This window comes from Thalassophryne amazonica, chromosome 2, assembly GCF_902500255.1.
Source record: "Thalassophryne amazonica chromosome 2, fThaAma1.1, whole genome shotgun sequence".
In the NCBI taxonomy this organism is placed as follows: domain Eukaryota; kingdom Metazoa; phylum Chordata; class Actinopteri; order Batrachoidiformes; family Batrachoididae; genus Thalassophryne; species Thalassophryne amazonica.
The window spans coordinates 135,274,364-135,297,468 of NC_047104.1; the positions used below are offsets into that span (position 1 = coordinate 135,274,364).

The 23,105-nt window shown below is 40.8% G+C and overlaps 1 protein-coding gene across 1 annotated transcript in view; it reads left to right on the forward strand.

Annotated features, from left to right (window-relative positions):
* Window positions 1-23,105, forward strand: part of fbn1 (fibrillin 1) — a 269,481-nt gene that overhangs the window by 22,383 nt on the left and 223,993 nt on the right. Inside the window, exons 4-6 of the mRNA XM_034194183.1 lie at window positions 1,109-1,207; window positions 5,177-5,272; window positions 9,514-9,609. Coding sequence (XP_034050074.1) covers window positions 1,109-1,207; window positions 5,177-5,272; window positions 9,514-9,609 — 291 coding nt within the window. The remainder of the gene's footprint in view (window positions 1-1,108; window positions 1,208-5,176; window positions 5,273-9,513; window positions 9,610-23,105) is intronic.

Below are 23,105 nucleotides of genomic sequence, written 5' to 3' on the forward strand. Positions count from 1 at the left end.
TTTCTTTACCTGTCTTCTGTACAGATTGTATGTGTTGATGGAGTAAAGAAGACAGGGACGAACAAAGACTCTATAAAGCTTGCATTTGGTTTCAAGCTTTATTCTTCTCTGACACCAGGTCTCAGAGAGTAAATTCACAATACAGTACCACACAAAATCTTGCAGCCAAGTGCATCTGGTCACATTTTCAATTCTAGAACTCCATTATTTCCTCTGTCTTTCCATGCACCCTTGCTGACAGCTGTCTAGTGGGGTACTATGTAGTGTATTTACATGAAATACTTCATTTTGTTTCATTCACAGCGAGTACTGTTTTTACTGCCAGCATGGAGATATTACCAGACTTGACTTCGTGAGTGCCCTTGCCACTGAGTTGTTTCAAGGTGCAACCGCTCAGAACACGTGCAGCAGTCACATAGACCGTAACGCAGCCATGATCTCTGTACAAGTTGGAGCTGGTCTTTAATTGTCCGCAATTGTGGTATTCTGACAGTGCTGCCTGTGTCTGGTTTCCATTCTTTTCTTACTGAGTGACCTCTCTCCCCCTCATTCTTTCAGCAGACAGGAAGGTGCGAGCGGTTGCAGAGTTGCAGCTTGGCCGAATGCCTGTCGCGTCTCTAATGACATTGTTTAGCAGTGGGGTTCAGGCACTTGGGGTCAGTTGCTGGACTCTACCTGATGGGATCTTGGGTCAGGTACATTGCCAATAGCAATCCGTGGGAAAGAGTACAGTTGAGTGAAAGCAGCCAGCTCCAACTAAATATGCACTCACACACATTTAGGGCATCAAAACTCAAAGAAGAAAATAACTTCCTGCCATTTCCGAGTAGCTCTCAATAACTTAACCATGATGAGAGTTAAAAAGAAGACTTTGCCATATTTGGACTGTGGTTTTTGAACCATCATAGATGAGAATTCACTATGGGGCTGAGTTCATGGACTGAGTGGTACTGCATGAAATTCCAACCTGAAATTCAAAACTTGGAACATACAGACAGTCTGACAAAAAACAGATACTTGACTTAAAATTTCACACAAATTATAGCCTGTGAGTCTCTTTGTATTGTACCTTGATTTGAAGAAGTGTAATTTTTTGTTGTTGTTGCAGCGATCTGTCGGAGTTCATGTGGAGATGGTTTCTGCTCCAGGCCCAACATGTGCACGTGTCCAAATGGCCAGATCGCCCCATCCTGTGGATCTAAATCAGGTAGATTAACAATAGATTCCATCTGCAATCTGACACTGCCATCAGCTTTCTGTGCACAATGCATGACCAATAGAAAAAACATGTTAATGATATGATTGATGCCAATTGGAGTGATATTGACTTTGAACTTATAACGAATATTTCTCAGAAATCAGGGTCTAGTCTGCAATTTTTTTCACAAGTGAGCTGTAAGGAAAATATTTGAATATTAAACAGCAGCAAAAATGACACTTAGAGAGAGAAATGGATGAGTGTTTGCTAATTTGGACAAAACGGTGATAATAGATGCAGATTTGGTTGTACAGACATATATTATACACATTTATGTCAACTTAATAAAGTTCACTAGGGGTCTCATTTATAAAATTGTGTGTTCACCTAAAGACAGAAATGTGCACATGTATTCTTTGCATCATTGTTATAAAGTCATGCATGCTCATGTTTCTCCTTTATAACACTCAGGCTGAATGAAAATGTAGACTCTTGCACGAGCCTGCTGTCTGCTCCCATTTTGAGCCATGAATGGATGTGGACACGCCCTGAAATGATCATTTGCATGTAAAACCTGTCTGTAGAACAGCCCACAGAGGACAACACTAAAATAAAAGCCAGTAAAGGTGTAATTATGTATACTATATGAAATTGAGACAAGGAAAGGAAATAATTTTCATTGGTTGGTCTTTGTTATGGAATTGTAAACAAGTGAAAACCCACAGAATGGGAAAAATAAAAGTGGTGATTAAGCTGTATGTGGCGCTTACCTACTAGTACTGCTAATGTTTGTTCTTTCTGAGCAATTTTGTCCCGTCGGCGTTAGACATAGAAATGCTGTTCATTCACATGCATTCGGGCCAACAGAGTGCACAGTGATTTCCCACAGGTTGAGTGCAGGGACACCAATTTTAACCATATATGGACCTTTTGAGGATCTTTGGCATGCTCAATGATGAGGGACCTTGAGCTAATTTTTAAAGCCAAAGAGCAAAAAAAAAGAAAAAAAAGAAAGAAAAAACATTACTCACAAAAACTTTCCAAAGGTTGTGTGTAGGGCCACCAGATTTGCATAACTTACACATCTCATGGAGGCCTTGGATGAGTAGGGCCTAAATGATTAGTCCAGCAACTTGAATAATTCGATTACAAAAATTTTTTGAGGGAAATTCTGAGCCTCGAAGCTTCGTTTAACATTGTAGTACATGTGCCAGGCCTGTGTGTGGCGCTGCAACATCCCCAGAAAAAAAAAAAAAAAACAGAAGAAGACTAGAGCATAACAGCTAATCAAATTAACAACGATAGGTACAGCTTTCCAATGCAACACACAGAGTAAAATAAAGGCTTTTAAGAGAAAGTGGGTTCATGCTGATCATATGAAACAGATTTACTGCGCATTAAAAGCGAAGCAGTGTGTTTGTTTATTTTTGAAAAACACGCTGTCTGCTCGACGTGGGGAGTGACTATTGACCCGGTGGTTGGTTGCTGTCTCTCTCTCTGCTCGGTGTGAGTCACAGCTCCGTCCCCGGCTACACTGACAAACAGCAGAAGTCCAGTCTTTCTTCTGTGTTTCACTTTTTAATTTTCACTTTTTTGGGCAACACACAACACTTCACAAACACAGTAACAAATAAAATAATAATTTAAAAAACTGACTGCGAGGCTTGTATGTTCAACCTGCAGCTGAAATGCATCTGCTGAATCGCAAAGATGGATAAAACAAAATCACGCAGGGACCCAGTTCACCAACCTTTATAAAAAACAAAAACAAACAAACTTAAAAATGGTTAAATTTTACAAGTTCGAGAAAACAAAACAGAAAGCCACATCCCATCACCATTTCAGCAAAATGTTAACACTTTGGCGTAGCGATATTGTGCCATTGCTTAGGGAGAGCCCTGGACTATTGATGTTGTTTAAAAACGTACTTAAAAAGTAGTTTTTATCTGATTACTTGTCTAATCGCCATTATAATCAATAGAATACTTGATTACTAAAATAATAGATAGCTGCAGCACTATGGATGAGTTCAGTGATGCATGACCTCCACCTGCTTTTCAAGGTCACACAAAGCAAGCACTGGAAAATACAATACTCACAATAACTTCCCACACGTTGAGTGCAGGGCCACCAAATTTGGACCACTTATGCAACACATGGCTGTCTTCTTCTTGGAGGTGACTCCAACATGCCACCAGATGGCCATTTTGTTACTACACTTTGTAATAAGCATTATCTCAGCTGGGGTTTAACAAAGCTATCACAAAATCCACTCACCATCATGGCAAAATCCTCAACCATGTACTCACCTTTTGCCCGGATCATCTGCTGTTATCTGCCAAGACCCCTTCCTTGTGCCAATAACATCAGGGACGTACAATGTGGAGTGCTTATTATCATGACGAACTATCAAAACTAACCACCTGTTAGAGGGCTGCATTTGCATTGGGTCCCGTGGGTCAGAACTTCATTGCGGATGGGAGCTGGCGGCTAAAAATAAACACTGCGGGAACAGAAGCGACAAGATGACTCAGTCAACAAAAGAGAATAGTGTAAAGTATGCATGTCCACATGCTACTTACATCTTAAATAATGTAACAGGAGCAGCAGACAGAGAGAGACACAGCGGAGAGCAGTAAGTCTGTGTCTCCCTGTGTCACAGCACAACAAGTAAGTGCATGCCCTTAAATTAGAACCATCACATGAAATTATCTTTAAACTGAAAGCAACCATATAGTATTCTATTTGGACTAGTCCTGATCAGTGCTTCAAAAGACATACAGGCCAGGGATTCAAGGAAACAAATAATCCCACGAATTTCTTTATTTATAGCCTAAATGACGTGTTTTCTCCCGCGGGACAGGAGAATACAAAAAAATCAATGCATCGCTATTATTGCGCGCTCAACGTTATATGGGTGCAGGCAGGACTGTAACACACATGTTGTGGGTGCAGACGGAAATGGCACGAAGAATATAGTCCTGGGCAGGGCTCTACCACCTATGTCGTGCCCATGCACTTGGTCAGTCAAGCACACGTCATCATGGCTATCTATGGAATGCATATCTGAACCTCCTTCTGAAGAAGGACATCTCAATGACTAAGCGATGGTTGAAACAAGGCCTTTATATTCAGGTTTATGTCCCATTTTGCCATTAAACTGGCCAAACCAACGTTTTTGTTTGTTTATGTTTTTGGTGAATTTGAGGCATAATTGTAAAGCACTTTGAGCATCTGATGCAGATGGAAAAGCCCTATATAAATGCAATCCATTTACCATTTCCATTTAACCATATTTAATGGTAAAAGTAGACAATACCTGACTTTGCATTATAAGACCCAAGACTTTGCTTTTAAGACAAAAAGCAGCCTTCTTTTTTTTTAAAGTTCACTTCAGTTTATTAAAAAAACCCGTCACAATCACAGGGAATCCTAAATGGCCTTACTCAACATAAAAACCAGCATATAAAATTTCATATACAATCATTTATAAACCATCACAGGAATTGAAGTACTTGATAGGTGCTGCATAATTTTTCTGTAAACATTTTGTGTAATGAGCACTATGCAGGGTGTAAGAATGCCAAATACTAGTCCAGTGATATTATTAAAAACAAAGGCTATTATTAAAAACCCTCCCTAGAAGTTACAGAGAGATTGCAGCAATTTATACACTAAACGTTGAAGAGACTCCTCTCGTCTTGGGATTTTGTGTATGTGTGCTTTGGAAGAAATCCACAATCAACATTTCCACGTTACTCTCTTGCAGCTCACATCGGTTCTGTCCAGTGTGCTCATCTGTTTGCACACCATATTCTTCTAGGAAATTATATCAGAGTAGGATTTTTAAGAAACACAACTCATAACTCATGGTGCATGTTGCTTATGTTGTAAATCAAACCTGCGCTTGTGTTTATGCTGTGAGTCCGTAGCTGTGGGTGTGTGGCTGAGTGTGTAAATGTATCTCTCTGCCCACAGTTCAGCACTGTAACATCCGCTGTATGAACGGGGGAACGTGTGCCGAGGACCACTGTCTGTGTCAAAAAGGCTACGTGGGAAACCACTGTGGTCAACGTAAGGATCGCCCCGCAGTCGCCGCATGACCGCCGCAACACACTACAGCAGAAGCACCATCATAATCAGAGCTGCAACCAAAGTTATTTACCAATTATTCTGTATTTATTTATTTCATTTTTTAATTTTTTAAAATGTTTTTTACAGTTAAATGTTTGGGCTGTGAAACATGAAAAAGTGTTCCAGCTACCTGTTTTTTTTTTTTTTCTGGGAAGCAGCCCAAAACCCAAAGATGTTCAATTTTCAGCAAAATAAAACAGAGAAAATCTGCAAATCCTGACAACTGAGAACTTACAACCAGTCAGTGTGGATTTTCATTGATATCGCATCAGAGTGTATCTTTGCCAAAGCCCTAAACACTCTGAAAACTAATGTGATAACATGCCCAATTTTACAGTGTTAAAACATGATTTAAACATATATACGGTACGCCATCTTTTTCCTTAATATACAGTAGTGTTCAGAATAATAGTAGTGCTATGTGACTAAAAAGATTAATCCAGGTTTTGAGTATATTTCTTATTGTTACACGGGAAACAAGGTACCAGTAGATTCAGTAGATTCTCACAAATCCAACAAGACCAAGCATTCATGATATGCACACTCTTAAGGCTGTGAAATTGGGCTATTAGTAAAAAAAGTAGAAAAGGGGGTGTTCACAATAATAGTAGTGTGGCTTTCAGTCAGTGAGTTCATCAATTTTGTGGAACAAACAGGTGTGAATCAGGTGTCCCCTATTTAAGGATGAAGCCAGCACTTGTTGAACATGCTTTTCTCTTTGAAAGCCTGAGGACAATGGGACGTTCAAGACATTGTTCAGAAGAACAGCGTAGTTTGATTAAAAAGTTGATTGGAGAGGGGAAAACATACGCAGGTGCAAAAAATTATAGGCTGTTCATCTACAATGATCTCCAATGCTTTAAAATGGACAAAAAAAAAAACCCAAAAAAAAAACAGAGATGCGTGGATCAAAGACAGTCTGGAGTTACCTGTTAGTGCTGTGGTAGTTAGAAAACGCCTTCTGTGAAGCTTAATTTATTTGCAAGAATCCCCCGCAAAGTCCCTCTGTTAAATAAAAGACATGTGCAGAAGAGGTTACAATTTGCCAAAGAACACATCAATCAATTCAATCAATTTTTTTTTTATATAGCGCCAAATCACAACAAACAGTTGCCCCAAGGCAACTGTTTGTTGTTTGTGGACTGATGAGAGTAAAATTGTTCTTTTTGGGTACAAGGGCCGCAGACAGTTTGTGAGATGACCCCCAAATTCTGAATTCAAGCCACAGTTCCCAGTGAAGACAGTGAAGCATGGTGGTGCAAGCATCATGATATGGGCATGTTTCTCCTACTATGGTGTTGGGCCTATGTATCGCATACCAGGTATCATGGATCAGTTTGGATATGTCAAAATACTTGAAAAGGTCATGTTGCCTTATGCTGAAGAGGACATGCCCTTGAAATGGGTGTTTCAACAAGACAATGACCCCAAGCACACTAGTAAACCAGCAAAATTTTTGTTCCAAATCAACAAAATTAATGCCTCACAGATGTGAAGAAATCATGAAAAACTGTGGTTATACAACTAAATACTAGTTTAGTGATTCACAGGATTGCTAAAAAAGCAGTTTGAACATAACAGTTTTGAGTTTGCACTACTATTATTCTGAACACTACTGTACATCATATACAGAAGATTAAAAAAAAAAAACTAGAGGTTGATACCCTTGGATCTCCCGTACTAGCTCCTTATACATGAAATTGAGAAATATGATTTAGTAAACAAAATAAAATATAATTCTCAACTCAACTCAACCTTTATTCCTAAAGCTCATATAAAACGACAGCAGTCGAACTAAGTGCTGTACACAATGGAAAATTGGACACCAAGTTACCCACAATCATAAATAAATAAAGTAAAAATAACAAAATTGCAACATGCAATACAACAAATAAAAGACAAAGAGTAAAAAAAAAATTATAATAAATACAAAGTCCAGTTATCTCCCCTTGAATATGTTGGGTTGGAATTATTTTCCCCCATGCATATCTTCATATGGTGTGCTACCATTGTGTAAGGTTTTACTGAAATCCATCAATCAGTTTAGAATGAGTTGCTCTTGCAAGTCTCCCTGGCAGGTGGCCATCTTGGAAATACAAGTGGTGGGTGCTGTCTTGTCTCGGTCTACTCTTGTTCATGAATACACTAGTTTTCACCCTGTCTGTAGTGGGAGGTGGACATGGTGATTCCTGTATCCTGACTCTGCCCAGTTGGTTGATGTACCCTATGCTAGAATGAGTTATATTCCGAGACTGATGGAACCTTTGACTAAATTATGTGTAAATTGTTTTTAGGACATGAGAAAAATAATCTCACTGGCAGTGTAACAAATGGACAGCTAAGGTAAAAATGCATAGTGCATAACAAAATACATCTAAACACCAGTGTTTACCTATACCAAGGCCTGCGTACACTAAAAAATAGCTCTTTGGATGAACTCAATTCAATGATGTAAAACTCATATAAACCACATCCATGCAAGATAATGTAATTTAATTTAGTTGGGACTACATATATTTATTAGGTGGAATCCAATCCGATGAGTCAATTTCACTTAAGCAAATGACTCACTGGATGAACTCAAATCAATTATGGGCAGGATTTCCATCTAATAAATATATGTAGTCCCAACTAAATTAAATTACTTTATCTTGCATGGATGCACTTTATTTGAGTTGGGGCTACATATATTTATTAGATGAAAATTCTGCTCTTAATTTAATTGAGTTCATCCAATGAATCAGTTTTTTGAGTGTAACCTATTAGAATATTATTATTTTAAGAATTTTCCCTGCATTTCTTAAGGGCCCCTTAGCACATAACACAATTGAAGCCGACTAGTGCATGAAGGAGAAATTGCATGCCAGTTGTGAAAAATCAGAGCTGCCATCAATGCCTTGTACACCTGTCGCTACAACTATTCATGCACACCAGCAGCCGAAAGACAGAGTGTGCCCTGTGAGAGGCCATTTGATCTCTCTTGCAGCAGGTGTCGACCAAATTCCAGGTGTCACACACAAACATCCAACACCGCTCGTTGGCCACTTAGAAAATGTGGTGCCTTTCACGCTGTCAGCACAAAAATAGTAAGCAGATGATCACTTTCGAGCTGACAGTGAAATTTGTCTAAGTGCCCCCACGAGTGTGGCATTGCAAAAGCAACGCACATGTGGTGTGCACGTGTGTCACGCTCCCTCCCCCTCACACACACGTGGTGTGCAGGGGGAGAGCACACTTGCATGACATGGTGATGATATGTATTTACAAACATGATCACATGGGGCCAGACATCCATGTCTGAGCGCACACAGGCGGGCTACAGCGGCCGCACACAGCGCACGTCAGCAGGCTGCTCCATGTGAAACGGACCATCAGATCAAGCAGCAGGAGATCTGAATGTCACACGTGTCCGGCCCAACACGTGTGTCCGGCAGAAAGTGCGCGTCACAGGACTATGACAATATGACAAGCCAACAGTGCCACAAATACGCCACTTTCAGTCACGTATCACCAACAACATGCCGTAACAAACACAGTTTTGCCAGTTATTACAGTGCTTTTTTCTCTTTTTTTTAATAAAAATACATTTATCTTCTTGTTGATTTTAGCCATTTTATGCTCCTGTTATCAGACAGTGATTGTAGTGTAGTGGTAAAGTTTCTGCCTGTTAATCAGCACTTTTATAAATTGTAGGTTCGAATCCTGTGAGTGGCATTTATTTTTTTATTTAACCAAGGTTATTTAGCTGCAGGGTTCTGTATTGCGTCCCCTTTTATTTAATATTTATATCAACCCAGTGATATTCACTAATTATACAGCTGGTTTTCATTTTATTTTTCTTCACATCAACGGTGCGATGTGGTGCAACACGTTCCAACTGCTCGCACTGTGTTCATGCACGCGCATGATGGTTCATGGTTCCCCATTTCATGCTTGGTTCACAAATTTTCTTCCGGTTTCTGCGTCTTTCGTGTTATGTGTGAAGGGGCCCTAAGACTGGTCCTTCATGTAGAACCACACCAAACCTCCTGGGTACATTTTACAGGCCACACCCAACCAATTCATAAAACTGACATAAAATCGAGTCATTTGTTTTTGAATAATTGAATAAAGACATAACCACACAAAATAATCTCATTGATCTTTTTTTTTTAAAATCTTTGTTTTCCTTTGTCTTGCAGCGGTGTGTGAAAACGGTTGTCTTAACGGAGGACGATGTGTGGCTCCTAACCGGTGTGTGTGCACCTACGGCTTCACCGGGGCTCAGTGTGAGAGAGGTAAGACGGGGCCCCGGCCCCACGCCACACTCGCTCATCTTACATCACACACACTGCACAAGAACACTCAGAAAATGATTTTCAAACCCACACATACTGGTTTTGTGAAATGGAAACTTGATTTTGAGCGATGCATGGTTTTATTGTTGGGTCTCACAAGAACAGGAATTCCTGCTTAGTCATGCAGCTAGCTGCAGGAATGCGGTTTGTTATGGAACATTTGCATGACAAGCTTGAGCTCAGAAATGACCGTTGTTTTCCACATCTGTTCTCGAGCGACGCACTGGGGAGTGTAATGTCCTCTGAAATGTGGTGTGTTTGTTAACCGAAGACCTCCCAACCTCCTGCGGTTCCTCTCTGGCACATGTGAGCAGAAGGCTCCAAAGTATACAAGAACACGCAAGTTGAAGGCAGCCTGTGGTGTGTTTGTCAGTGAAATGTACCCATATCTGTGTATGATGTGCGTCTGTAACAGTGATGACCTCTGAAGGTCAAAGTGCTGACCTTGTAAAGCTAATATTTTGATTGGCAGCAGTCTACCTAATTACTTAAATGCTTGTAAGTTGGGTCTGGTTGAGGATTAGTTCACTTTAGTGGTTTCCCCAACAGGCCAACGAATAATTAAGACACTTCTGTGGTGGAACAGCACCTACATTTTCCTACTGCCGCAAATAATGCATTTGGTTCACAGACTTTCTTGTCGAAGATTGACGAAAGTGTTAGTGATACAGTTAAGAAACCCAAGATAAAGATAACAATGAAAGTGAGAGTATATTTGGTTTTACATAGTGATCAGTCAGTGTCATACGCCCTTGGAATCATGGGTTTGTACAGTAGTGTTCAGAATAATAGTAGTGCTATGTGACTAAAAAGATTAATCCAGGTTTTGAGTATATTTCTTATTGTTACATGGGAAACAAGGTACCAGTAGATTCAGTAGATTCTCACAAATCCAACAAGACCAAGCATTCATGATATGCACACTCTTAAGGCTATGAAATTGGGCTATTAGTAAAAAAAGTAGAAAAGGGGGTGTTCACAATAATAGTAGTGTGGCATTCAGTCAGTGAGTTCGTCAATTTTGTGGAACAAACAGGTGTGAATCATGTGTCCCCTATTTAAGGATGAAGCCAGCACCTGTTGAACATGCTTTTCTCTTTAAAAGCCTGAGGAAAATGGGACATTGAAGACATTGTTCAGAAGAACAGCGTAGTTTGATTAAAAAGTTGATTGGAGAGGGGAAAAACTTATACGTGGAAGAAAATGGAAAACAACCATGAAAATGGATAGAAGAATAACCAGAATGGCAAAGGCTCATCCATTGATCAGCTCCAGGATGATCAAAGACAGTCTGGAGTTACCTGTAAGTGCTGTGACAGTTAGAAGACACCTGTGTGAAGCTAATTTATTTGCAAGAATCCCCCGCAAAGTCCCTCTGTTAAATAAAAGACGTGCAGAAGAGGTTACAATTCACCAAAGAACACATCAACTGGCCTAAAGAAAAATGGAGGAATATTTTGTGGACTGATGAGAGTAAAATTGTTCTTTTTGGGTCCAAGGGCTGCAGACAGTTTGTGAGACGACTCCCAAACTCTGAATTCAAGCCACAGTTCACAGTGAAGACAGTGAAGCATGGTGGTGCAAGCATCATGATATGGACATGTTTCTCGTACTATGGTGTTGGGCCTATATATCGCATACCAGGTATCATGGATCAGTTTGGATATGCCAAAATACTTGAAGAGGTCATGTTGCCTTATGCTGAAGAGGACATGCCCTTGAAATTTGTTTGTGTTGGCGATCCTCCTGTCCTGTGCACCAACAGCAATTCTTGTGTATTCGTCCGTGAATTGTTCTGTGAATTATCTCTGTAATTTAAGTTTGTAGCATGGCCCAAGCAGAGGGTCACCCCTTTGAGTCTGGTCTGCTTGAGGTTTCTTCCTCAGAGGGAGTTTTTCCTTACCACTGTTGCTCTGGGGGTTGGTAAGGTTAGACCTTACCTGTGTGAAGCACCTTGAGGCAACTCTGTTGTGATTTGGCGCTATATAAAGGAAATAAATTGAAATTGAATTGAAATTGAAATGGATGTTTCAACAAGACAATGACCCCAAGCACACTAGTAAACCAGCAAAATCTTGGTTCCAAACCAACAAAATTAATGCCTCGCAGATGTGAAGAAATCATGAAAAACTGTGGTTATACAACTAAATACTAGTTTAGTGATTCACAGGATTGCTAAAAAAGCAGTTTGAACATAATAGTTTTGAGTTTGTAGCGTCAACAGCAGATGCTACTATTATTGTAAACACCCCCTTTTCTACTTTTTTTTACTAATAGCCCAATTTCATAGCCTTAAGAGTGTGCATATCATGAATGCTTGGTCTTGTTGGATTTGTGAGAATCTACTGAATCTACTGGTACCTTGTTTCCCATGTAACAATAAGAAATATACTCAAAACTTGGATTAATGTACGAGGGGCGAGTGAGAGGTTTTGAGCCAGACCCAGAAAAAGCATGGCGTGGTTCTCCATCTTTTGCATTCTAAGAAACTAACATTTCTCTAGAATGTGTGAAGTTTTGCCTCACTGGGTGCAGTGTTAAAAAATCTTGTTTTCTGAGAATGCAAAAGACGGAGGACCATGTCCTATTTTATCTGGGTCAGGCTCAAATCTTCTCCATCACCCTTTGTATTTTAGCAAGATATATTAATCCAATTTTGATCAAACTTAGCAGGTACATTGTGCCTACAGGTGGGAAGAAGTGATTTTATTTTGTTTAGGATCTGTCAGTGATTAATGTTGGTCAAACTGGTCAAGGAAATGGCTACTTTTATGGACTTAAGTTCAGATATTTTGTTGTAAGTGAGGTCAGCTCAGATCTGGGAGTGTGCTCTGGTACCACCGGACACTGTGTCCAGCACACCTGTAACTAATGGTGGGCACAGCTAACCGAAAAGTTAGTTTTGATTGCCATTAATCCGCAAGCTGAAAAGTCAATTTATATAACACTAATCCGAGAAATCGCGAAAAAATTTAGCAGAAGTTGCCGCTAGCCACTAACGTTTAGCATTGACTCGGTCGCGGCCACATCGGATTACAATGTCAGCTACGGATAAACCAGTTTCGAAGTTAAGTGCTGCTGTCTAAATTCAGGATCACAAGCACAAAACAAACACATGAAACATAAATAAATAAAAAATAAAACCCCAAACACTGTCATCATCTTTATCAAAAGCAGTAAATCGCAGTATTAGAAGTCACAGTTTATCTCTGTATTATAATTATAAACTGCTACAGGAACGGCTCACCCATATTGTGTTCAGCACGGCTGGTAAAATCTACACATCACAAAACAAATGCACAAAAAATGAACAAATAAAAAATAAAATCCCAAACAAGGTCATCGTCTTTATAAAACGCAGTAAATCGCAGTATTAATAGTCACAGTTTATTTATTTATAAACTGCTACAGGAACGGCTCACCCATGTTGCGTTCAACACCACTGTTAAAATCCACATCTCACCTGTCGCATTGAGCTTCCCCTCATCAAAGAAAACCCATGTTTTGGTTTTACATAAAAAACAGCACTTGTCTCATGGTCCACAGAGTGCGACAGGTAGCATTAGGACCTGAAAAACATGGATCTTCGTTCACCTGCAAAAATATTGGTGTCGCTAAAGACCTCTGTCCAGGAACCTCATGACTCCATAAGCTGTCCCCAGACATCTCTCAATCTCAAAGGTGTAAAGGCCAGAGACATGAATGTTACCATTGAGACAAGTGAATGTCTCTACAAGTTCATCACTTTTGTCACCTTCAGATACACATCTGATGGCTGAGTCCAGGAAGGCATTGAAAGCCTGGATCTCAATCTTGATCCAGAGATCAAGAGTTTTGGCAGCTTCCCTTGTTTCATGTCCTCAGAAGAAAGGGATCCATCGGGACTGTGGGGTTGCTCAGCTGCATGTCAGTGTGTGTCTTAAGTTGTCTATCCATTTTTCTGTTCTGGCCATCTGAGATCCTTCCAGGATTGGGATCTATGTGGAAACCATTGTGATCAGAAGCACATGTATTAGTTGGAGACTAATATGTGGATGAAAACAAGTGAATATACTGTTTAGTAACTGATCTGGAATCCATATAAACACCGACTCACCAACAGCAAAGGCACCTCAGCTACTAGTTTCAACAACGCTACCCAGCACCCAGTCAGTGCAAGCTTTGAACAGTGTCAGAGTCTCAACACAGCCCGGATGACTGCTGGTTTTCACTGGGAAAAGTGCAGAATCTTTGCCCCCGATCTGCACAGGACTCGCAGTACCTGTGTATAGGCAATGGGTACTCGCAGAGCAAAGATGTGATCGATAGTTGACTTCTTGGGTGTGAAGCCCGATTGCTTCAATCACTGATCAGCAGGTAACATTGACATTGTTTATGAACTTGACTATTTAAAAGCTATGTCGTATACATGCTTGATACTTTGAAATGTAGGTGTCGTGACTGCACTTTGTAAGCACTTCTGATGTAGTTTAATTTGGTGGTTGAATTGTAGGCTTGGCTTACTCTGCTTTTACTGCCCGCTCAGTATAGGATGATTTAAGCCAAGCCAAGGGAGCCAGATGGCCTGAACACCTGCGAAAGTGTGTCCGTCTCCTCCGGTGTAGGACCAGATCATGATTGCACCCTCTCTTGAATGAGTTTCAGGTGTTGAAATTCTATTCCTGGCACAGAAATTTGTGGTCACACAAGCAACAGAACATCCTGAGTAATTTTCCACCATTCATTCCTTGTTGATGAGGTATTATGTTATTAATACAAAATAAATGGCATCCATGCTGAGTGCCCCACACAGTGATTAGATGCTTGTGTTACTGGCTCCAGCTAACACTTGAAACACAAGGCATTACAAATAAAAGGAATTGTTATGTGTCGACGCGGGTTGAGGAGCGGACCTGCGTCAGACGGAACCCAGCGCTACAAACAACCATAAAAGCGGTTCCAAAAACAATATTTATTTCACCCACTGGTGCATAAAAAGTGTAAAAACAGAAATAGCGTCCTTCTGGTGGAGTGAAGGCTGGCACGCTCTCCAGCGCCCAAAAGGATCGAAGCCTGGCACTCCTGGACCCACTACCACCGCCAAACACCCCCCAGGTGGACACGACAAACCGACTCTCTGCGAAGCATAGAAGAGGTGAGGTAAGTTAGCAGTTACAACTAATATCCTTCAAAAGACACACACTATCAGCAACACATACAGGTCTGTATTTTAAGCTTTATGCAAATAAGCAGCTTCTCACAACAGGTGGAGGACCACTTGTCCGCATGCCACAGCAGTGAGAAGCGAGCTGCACAATCCTCATCACAATTCAAGTATACTGCGTAACAAAATACCAAGTTACTATCAACAATTAGTCAAACACTTAATCACCTTTGATGTGTGCTGACAGCATGTGTCCCTCACCCTTCCTTGCTTCACGGGCTCGATGTGTCAAACCCAGGCGCGGTCCTCAGCGTCTCACAAACGAACATCACAAGGTCGAGTTCCCGGCAGTTCTGCTTGAATCACACATGACTTAAATGCAGAACGCCATCCAATTATCTGCTTCAGCTGAAAGTCTTTAAGGTTGCATGTGAGCACCAGTCACAGGTGCTACACATGATGTTGATAAGGGTGAAGGATTCTTCAGCCGGCACCTTCTCCACAGACAAATCAGTTCTCATGCCACCTGGAGAGCAAAGAAAAGAAAAGAACACCAAAATATCCAGCCACACCCCCCAACACACAACAGGAATAGCATCATACTGTGCTGGAAATATTGAGACATTTAGTCAAGAACAACTGGGCTTCTTGTTTTGTCATCAAGATGCTTTACCACTCATCATCGACAGTAAGCAGCTTCTCATTTAAACTGCTAGTCCACATTGTACCCTTCAGAGTCAGGACAGGCTTGACATTAGTGCATCTACCACCTTACAAAACCGAGTTAAAATCCTGCTTCTGCAGGGCTTCCTAAACATTATGTGCCATTATACATAAGGCCCCTAAGAATTACAATTTAACCCTCTGGGGCCAACACCGTCGTATACGACGGCTGAGAACAAGCTTTACTAAATTTTAAATAACTTTTTAATGATATGAGATAGAAACTTACTTTTTTTGCTGAAAAGTTAACTCCACAGACTTTCAAGCCAGCCGTCGGCCATCTTTGTACTCCTCATAGAAGCTGTGTGATGACGTGCGCAATGTTTTGGTTCACCGTCACATGGTTTTCCAAAATCCAATTGTAGGGCAGATTTACCTCATGTGAAAAGCCAAAGATTGTTTTCAGGAGTGATATGTTACTAGTTCGCCCGTTTGAATAGCCCCATGGGTGCTCCAGTGCGCCATTACGCACAACGATCAGTGAGAGCAGATGGAGCAGACAGAGAGCCTCTGAGGACAATCTCACGTGCTCAAACAAAGAGTGTGTAATGATCAGGATTGCTCCACTAGTTTACTTGTGAATGTTAGTGGATAACTCTGTTGCTTTCTCGGCATAAAGCACTTGTTTACCATATCAATGGAGCGAGGCGGAGGGGCTGCTCCTCAGACTGTAAGGAGCCAAAGTGGGCCAAAGTGTGAATGAAAGCTGCTTTAGGAGCAACACAGAACACTCCAAAACACAGGAGAAGTAGAAATTTGTGATGTGACCTTTGTGTAATAGCAGATAGAAATTGCTTTGAGATGAAGACAAACAAAATGCATATACCATTTTGTATATACAGTAGTGTTCAGATTAATAGTAGCATCTGCTGTTGACGCTACAAACTCAAAACTATTATGTTCAAACTGCTTTTTTAGCAATCCTGTGAATCACTAAACTAGTATTTAGTTGTATAACCACAGTTTTTCATGATTTCTTCACATCTGCGAGGCATTACGTTTGTTTGTTTGGAACCAAGATTTTGCTTGTTTACTAGTGTGCCTGGGGTCATTGTCTTGTTAAAACACCCATTTCAAGGGCATGTCCTCTTCAGCATAAGGCAACATGACCTCTTCAAGTATTTTGACATACCCAAACTGATCCATGATACCTGGTATGTGATATATAGGCCTAACATCATAGTAGGAGAAACATGCCCATATCATGATGCTTGCACCACCATGCTTCACTGTCTTCACTGTGAACTGTGGCTTGAATTCAGAGTTTGGGAGTCGTCTCACAAACTGTCTGCAGCCCTTGGACCCAAAAAGAACAATTTACTCTCATCAGTCCACAAAATATTCCTCCATTTCTCTTTAGGCCAGTTGATGTGTTCTTTGGCAAATTGTAACCTCTTCTGCACATCTTTTATTTAACAGAGGGACTTTGCGGGGGATTCTTGCAAATAAATTAGCTTCACACAGGCGTCTTCTAACTGTCACAGCACTTACAGGTAACTCCAGACTGTCTTTGCTCATCCTGGAGCTGATCAATGGGTGAGCCTTTGCCATTCTGGTTATTCTTCTATCCAGTTTGATGGTTGTTTTCCGTTTTCTTCCACACGTCTCTGGTTTTTTTGTCCATTTTAAAGCATTGGAGATCATTGTAGATGAACAGCCTATATTTTTTTGCACCTGCGTATAAGTTTTCTCCTCTCCAATCAACTTTTTAATCAAACTACGCTGTTCTTCTGAACTGTGTCTTGAACGTCCCATTTTCCTCAGGCTTTCAAAGAGAAAAGCATGTTCAGCAGGTGCTGGCTTCATCCTTAAATAGGGGACACCTGATTCACACCTGTTTGTTCCACAAAATTGACGAACTCACTGACTGAATGCCACACTACTATTATTGTGAACACCCCCTTTTCTACTTTTTTTTTTTACTAATAGCCCAATTTCATAGCCTTAAGAGTGTGCATATCATGAATGCTTGGTCTTGTTGGATTTGTGAGAATCTACTGAATCTACTGGTACCTTGTTTCCCATGTAACAAAAAGAAATATACTCAAAACAAGGATTAATCTTTTTAGTCACATAGCGCTACTATTATTCTGAACACTACTGTATTGTTCAAACGTGCATTTGTGTTTATTGTTTGAACCTTTTTGTTGTATAGTCTTTCACACAAGACCTCAAATTACCTTTATAAAGTGTCAAAACAGTTGTTTATTATAGTTTGCTGTGTGTTTTGAATAAATGTGTGTGAAAAATTATTTTTCCCTTTACTTTTTCCTTTCTTATTTCTGATTGTAAACCTTTATTGCACTTATAAAACACAACAACAGCATATATATTATGAAAGTACAGATTGTCCTGAAAACAGAGACATAAAACTTGATTGTGCGATGCTGGGAGAGCTGTTAACAGCAATAATAAAACATTTATGCCAGTCAAGTGAATTGTCAAAAAAATGCCCTCGGACCACAGAGGGTTAAAATGCTATGTATGAAAAATACGATGTAAAACCAACATACAGCAGTGAATATATCACTTAAAAGTAGCGTATGTAAAGGCGACCAGCAGTTTATGTCTTTGAATCCACGTTACGTATGTACAACATACATACCACAGAGGATTTGTGTCATCAAATCTGTGTCATCTGTTTAGATGCACGGTAACTTCACAGCAGTGTAAAAGCTGGCTCAGGGGAATGGTCAAAGGGTGGTGTCACTGAAAAAAAGAACAACAGCAAGGTAACGTGTGGAATGATGTTTAGCATCAAGTCAGATTACACATCAAATTTGACCTTTTAAAGATGCTATGAGTGGAATTATAAACATTGTTATAACAGCCAACAACTATTTTCTTTGTAAATATTTCATGTCTGGAGAGGATGAAGCAACACTGTCTCTGTGCTCTGAGCTGTTCTGTCATTTGCTTTGGCCCTCATAGCATGCTTAGTGCATGAGATTTCCACACTCGCAGGTTCAGTGTATGTGAGTTTTCCCCTGTGAAAAGAGACAGTAAGACGACTGCTCAGCACATACATGTTGAATTTTATTCAAGATGGAGTGGCTACTTTCTAGAAATACATCCAAAAATCACATTTATAGGCTAAAAATACCTCTGACCAAGAATGTGGTCGTACTAGAAACCTCATATAGCTGGCTTATAACTATTAGATCTCTTAAAAACCTTCAACTGCCATTCTTTCTGTTGAGTGTGTGTGTGTGTGTGTGTGTGTGTGTGTGTGTGTGTGTGTGTGTGTGTGTGTGTGTGTGTGTGTGTGTGAGTGAGAGAGAGAGAGAGAGAGAGAGAGAGAGAGAGAGAGAGAGAGAGAGAGAGACTGGGGGTTTGAAGAGGAATGGCAGAGGAGGGAAGCTTTGTTTATGTCCTGATGTGTGGTGCAAGTGTGACATCTAGTGGCAGAAAAATCAGTCAGAGAACCTTTAAGGCAGCCTGACATTGATCTGAAAAGAGAGTTCAGTGTTTGACTCTTACAGTTGCAGAGTCTTAGTACCACCTAACAGATTATATTATATTATATTAGATAAAACTTTGTTGATCCTTTGGGAAGATCTTCTCAGGGAAATTGAGGTTCCAGCAGCATTGTATAGCAGCACACAGGGTAAGAAGCACACAGAGCATCAAAAAGTCAAAGTAAAAAACAGTTTGCAATATAAATACACAAACACCCTGCAGTGGAGCCAGAGACACGTCACCGAGGCACCCCATTCTTGTTGGTTATAAAGCGAAAGCTAGCAAAAGAAAAATGACCTATATACATAATGTATGTATGTGGGAGAAGTTGATGCATGTTTTTGTGAGGAACTAAATGTTGCTAATGAAAGCTATTTTGGAGAAGAGGGGCTCAGACTCAATTACTTCGTGCTCAAAATTGAAAATATTAAAGTAAAGAAGTTTGATTGTGGTCCAGTTGATCAGCAGTCCAATAATTTTAATGCATATTTGGGTCCTTGGCACTGCATGCAGTTACACCGAGAGAGGTAAGAAATGGTAATCCCATGCACAGAGTAGACGTTTGTGGTAAATAATTACTTTCAAAAGAATTTCCTTGGCTAGTATCCATCATTTCCAAAGGAAAGGCCATTGTGCTCTCATACAAACACAACAACCCCCTTAAAGTACATGTACAAACACAAGTACACACACACACACACACACACACACACACACACACACACACACACACACACACACACACACACACACACACACACACACACACACACACACACACACACACACACACACACACACACACACACACACACACTTGTTTAATACAATTTAGAGAACTGTGCTCCATTATGGCTTGATCTTATCACATTAGCAATACCACAAGGTTTCCACAAACATGTGACCTTAACAGGGGAGAAGTAGCTGGACTCAGGGATCTGACATTTATTTGGATGTTGAAAGTTCCGACATGTGAATCTACTGTTTTTGCAAAGCTGCTGGTGATGACTTATCTGCTGACCGCTGGGCACAGCTGGCTGTAGTGAAAAACCAGCCACGTCCATCAATGTTGTCTTTGTTGCTAACAAATGTGATTTAGATTGGTATGTGGAATTGGTGATCCAACTGCTGGTTCCAAAGTCCCTCTGCAGAATAATGTAGCTATGAAGCAGTTGCAATTTATTTCAATTTATTTTCATTTATATAGTGCCAAATCACAACAAAGTTGCCTCATGGTGCTTTACACAAGAAAGGTTTATCCCTACTAAAGCCCCGTTTACACATAGACGGTAAGAGCTCCTGGAAACGTCCCGGAAGAGTTTTTGGCCGTCTTAAGGATCACACGCCGTTGTTAACGCCGGCACTAGGGGGCGTGGCTTAGTTCCGGCTTTACCGAGAATCGTCGAAAAAATTATTCAACATGTTGAATAATTCCGGGAGTGCTCCCGGAGAATTCGCGTGATGACGGAGACAACGCAAACAACGGCGTTTGATACTTTTTAATCGCCGTTTCATCCTGCCCCTTCCTGTAGTGCCGCAGTTTACACCGCCGTAATTGGCGGGCGGTGTTGTATCCCTAATCAATGGCGCGTAAAATGGCGATAGAGCCCACATCGGCGTCCTCAAGGTCGTTTTAATTGGCGACAGATGCAGACAAAACAGCAGCGCTAGCAGACAGTACGCCATTCTAAACGCCACGTTCCGGTTAATGGCGTTCTAAACAGCTGATAGGCAGTGGTCAATATAAAAATGCTAGCACGCTGCATGCAGGCCTCTCACTCGCGGCCAGCTCCAGATATTTTTGCAGAGAAGCTCCAGTATGCCTCCTAAAAGAAAATTGGCAGCGGCAAGGACTTACCAAGAGGTCTGGTTCAGAAGCAGAGGGTAGCCCTGTGGTGGAGACGAGCAACACGTTGAGGAGGGGAAAAGGAAAGAGAAGAAAAGGCTGATGATCTCCCTCCCCCTGCAGTGACATGTATTCCTGCTGCTTCAGCCTATTATACTCTGGGGGCGGTGTCTCTATGCAAAAGTTCCTGGAGTAACGCAGGATTTGCCTGGATAAATCCAGCGGTACACAGGGCAATATCGGTGGCAGCAGAACACCGCCGTTCTCATGCATGTCTTAACCTGTGATTGTAAAGGATAGAACTGGGTATTAACCCCCGTTGCCTGACGTGTGCCGGATGCTACGGCGTCAAAACGCCGCTTTATTCAGCGGATTTAGCGGCGTTTTATCTGCGTATTTGCGGATAGTACAGCGGCCAAAACGCCGGCAAAATGCTCCGCCCCTTTCCACCGCGAAAACAGCCGAAACTATCGCGAACTTCGGTCTACGTACTACCTGCGGACAAAACCGTCTATGTGTAAACTAGGCTTAAGCCCCAGAGCAAGCACACAGGTGACAGTGGTGAGGAAAAACTCCCTCTGAGGAAGAAACCTCAAGCAAACCCAGACTCAAAGGGGTGACCCTCTGTTTGAGCCATGCTACCGCAATACAAAGCAATATGCTGAACTTTCAGTGTGACGCCACCGAGTTCTCTTGGGGTGGTTAGTGAATGCGTCAGAAACCACACGGCGTGTGAGTTACACAATCAGTGTTAGCCATCACTTTACTATGATGACATCAAGGACTCTCTTATTTTAAAATGATAAAGCAATGAGTCACACGCTGACCTGACCAACCTTGGAGTACACCACTTTCACCAGCATCCTCACAACTCAGATTCTTGTTTCTGTTGTTGTTCTCAAAGTTCAATAAAATTCATGCTTTTTGACCTGCAAACCGCAAACTTTCTATGCATTCAAATAGGTCTGGTTTAGTATCATGTGCTGGTGTTGTACGCTGATGTGCCCACCACCCAGTCTGGTTCCCAACAGGCAACCACAGAGGACCCCAACAATCCATCCCTATCTCCCAAAAGTAGCATTGTATTTGCCACAACCAGGTGGTACATGGGTGCGTCCTTGACCTCATTAAAGGATGCATGAGGGTTTACGTTCAGGAAAATGTGCCATTTAACCATCAGCTTGTAATTGATGTTCTGCAGCTGGTCAGAAGCTAAGCAGAGTAAGTCCTGGATCGCACTTAGTTGGGAGACTTCTTCTGAAGACCAGGGTGTGTGTGTACATGTCTGGATAAAAATGGAGTTGTGTCAGGAACTTGCACCATATCCTGTACTGGCTCCACTCAGGTTATCCAGAACAAACTGGGGCAGTTGAAAGACGAAGAATAAGTTTGCATAGGTAATCTGTGATCTGTACAGAGTCATGAAACCTTAAAGACTAAACAAAAAGTCCAGTTAATTTGGACTAAACTTCTTAGAATCTTCTACTCTACCTGGATGACTGTGAATTTTCATATACAGAGTAATCTGCTGGGACAACAACAAAATGAAAATGGCAAACAGATTTGATACCTTTTTGATGAACCCACTCCACTTCTTTGAAATGGAGGTCACCACTCAACAAGATGCCTCAGAATATATTCTGTTGCCGGCAAGAGATTATTTTTTAGCAGTAGATTGACATCTGTTGACTAATTAGTCCCAATGTCCTGTTGTATGGATGATCAGCTGGTCAGTGACTCCTCTCATGTACAAAAAATGGGCACAACACTGATATCAGTGCACACCAACTGACAGAAGCTGTAATTTTGTTGTCTATTTAGAAGATAAAATCTCTGCAAAATGGTCACCTTATGCTTAATTATGCTCAAAATGCAGTTTAAATAGACACATCGCCTGTTTTTTCAAACCCTTAATTATCAGTATTTTACTGTATTTGTGAAAATTCTTTTCTGTAAATCCTAACTGTATTGTGCAACTTTTGGTATTAGAGTTTTTTGTAAATTCTACAATGGTATATGATTATTTTAACATATTTGTACTGTTAAATTCACAGTTCAGTTTCGTTCCACATTTTACACATTATTGCTGTAAATTCAACATTACATTTTTCTTTTTAAAGTTTTTTTTTCTTTTATGTCATAATTTCACAGGATTTCACTGTTAATTTCATAGTTTTTTTTTTTTTTTTTACAGTGTACACATGTCTGAGACATTTTTTTCCTTAAATTTCAAAGCCAAAGGGTTTTGGAAAATATCGTCATTGA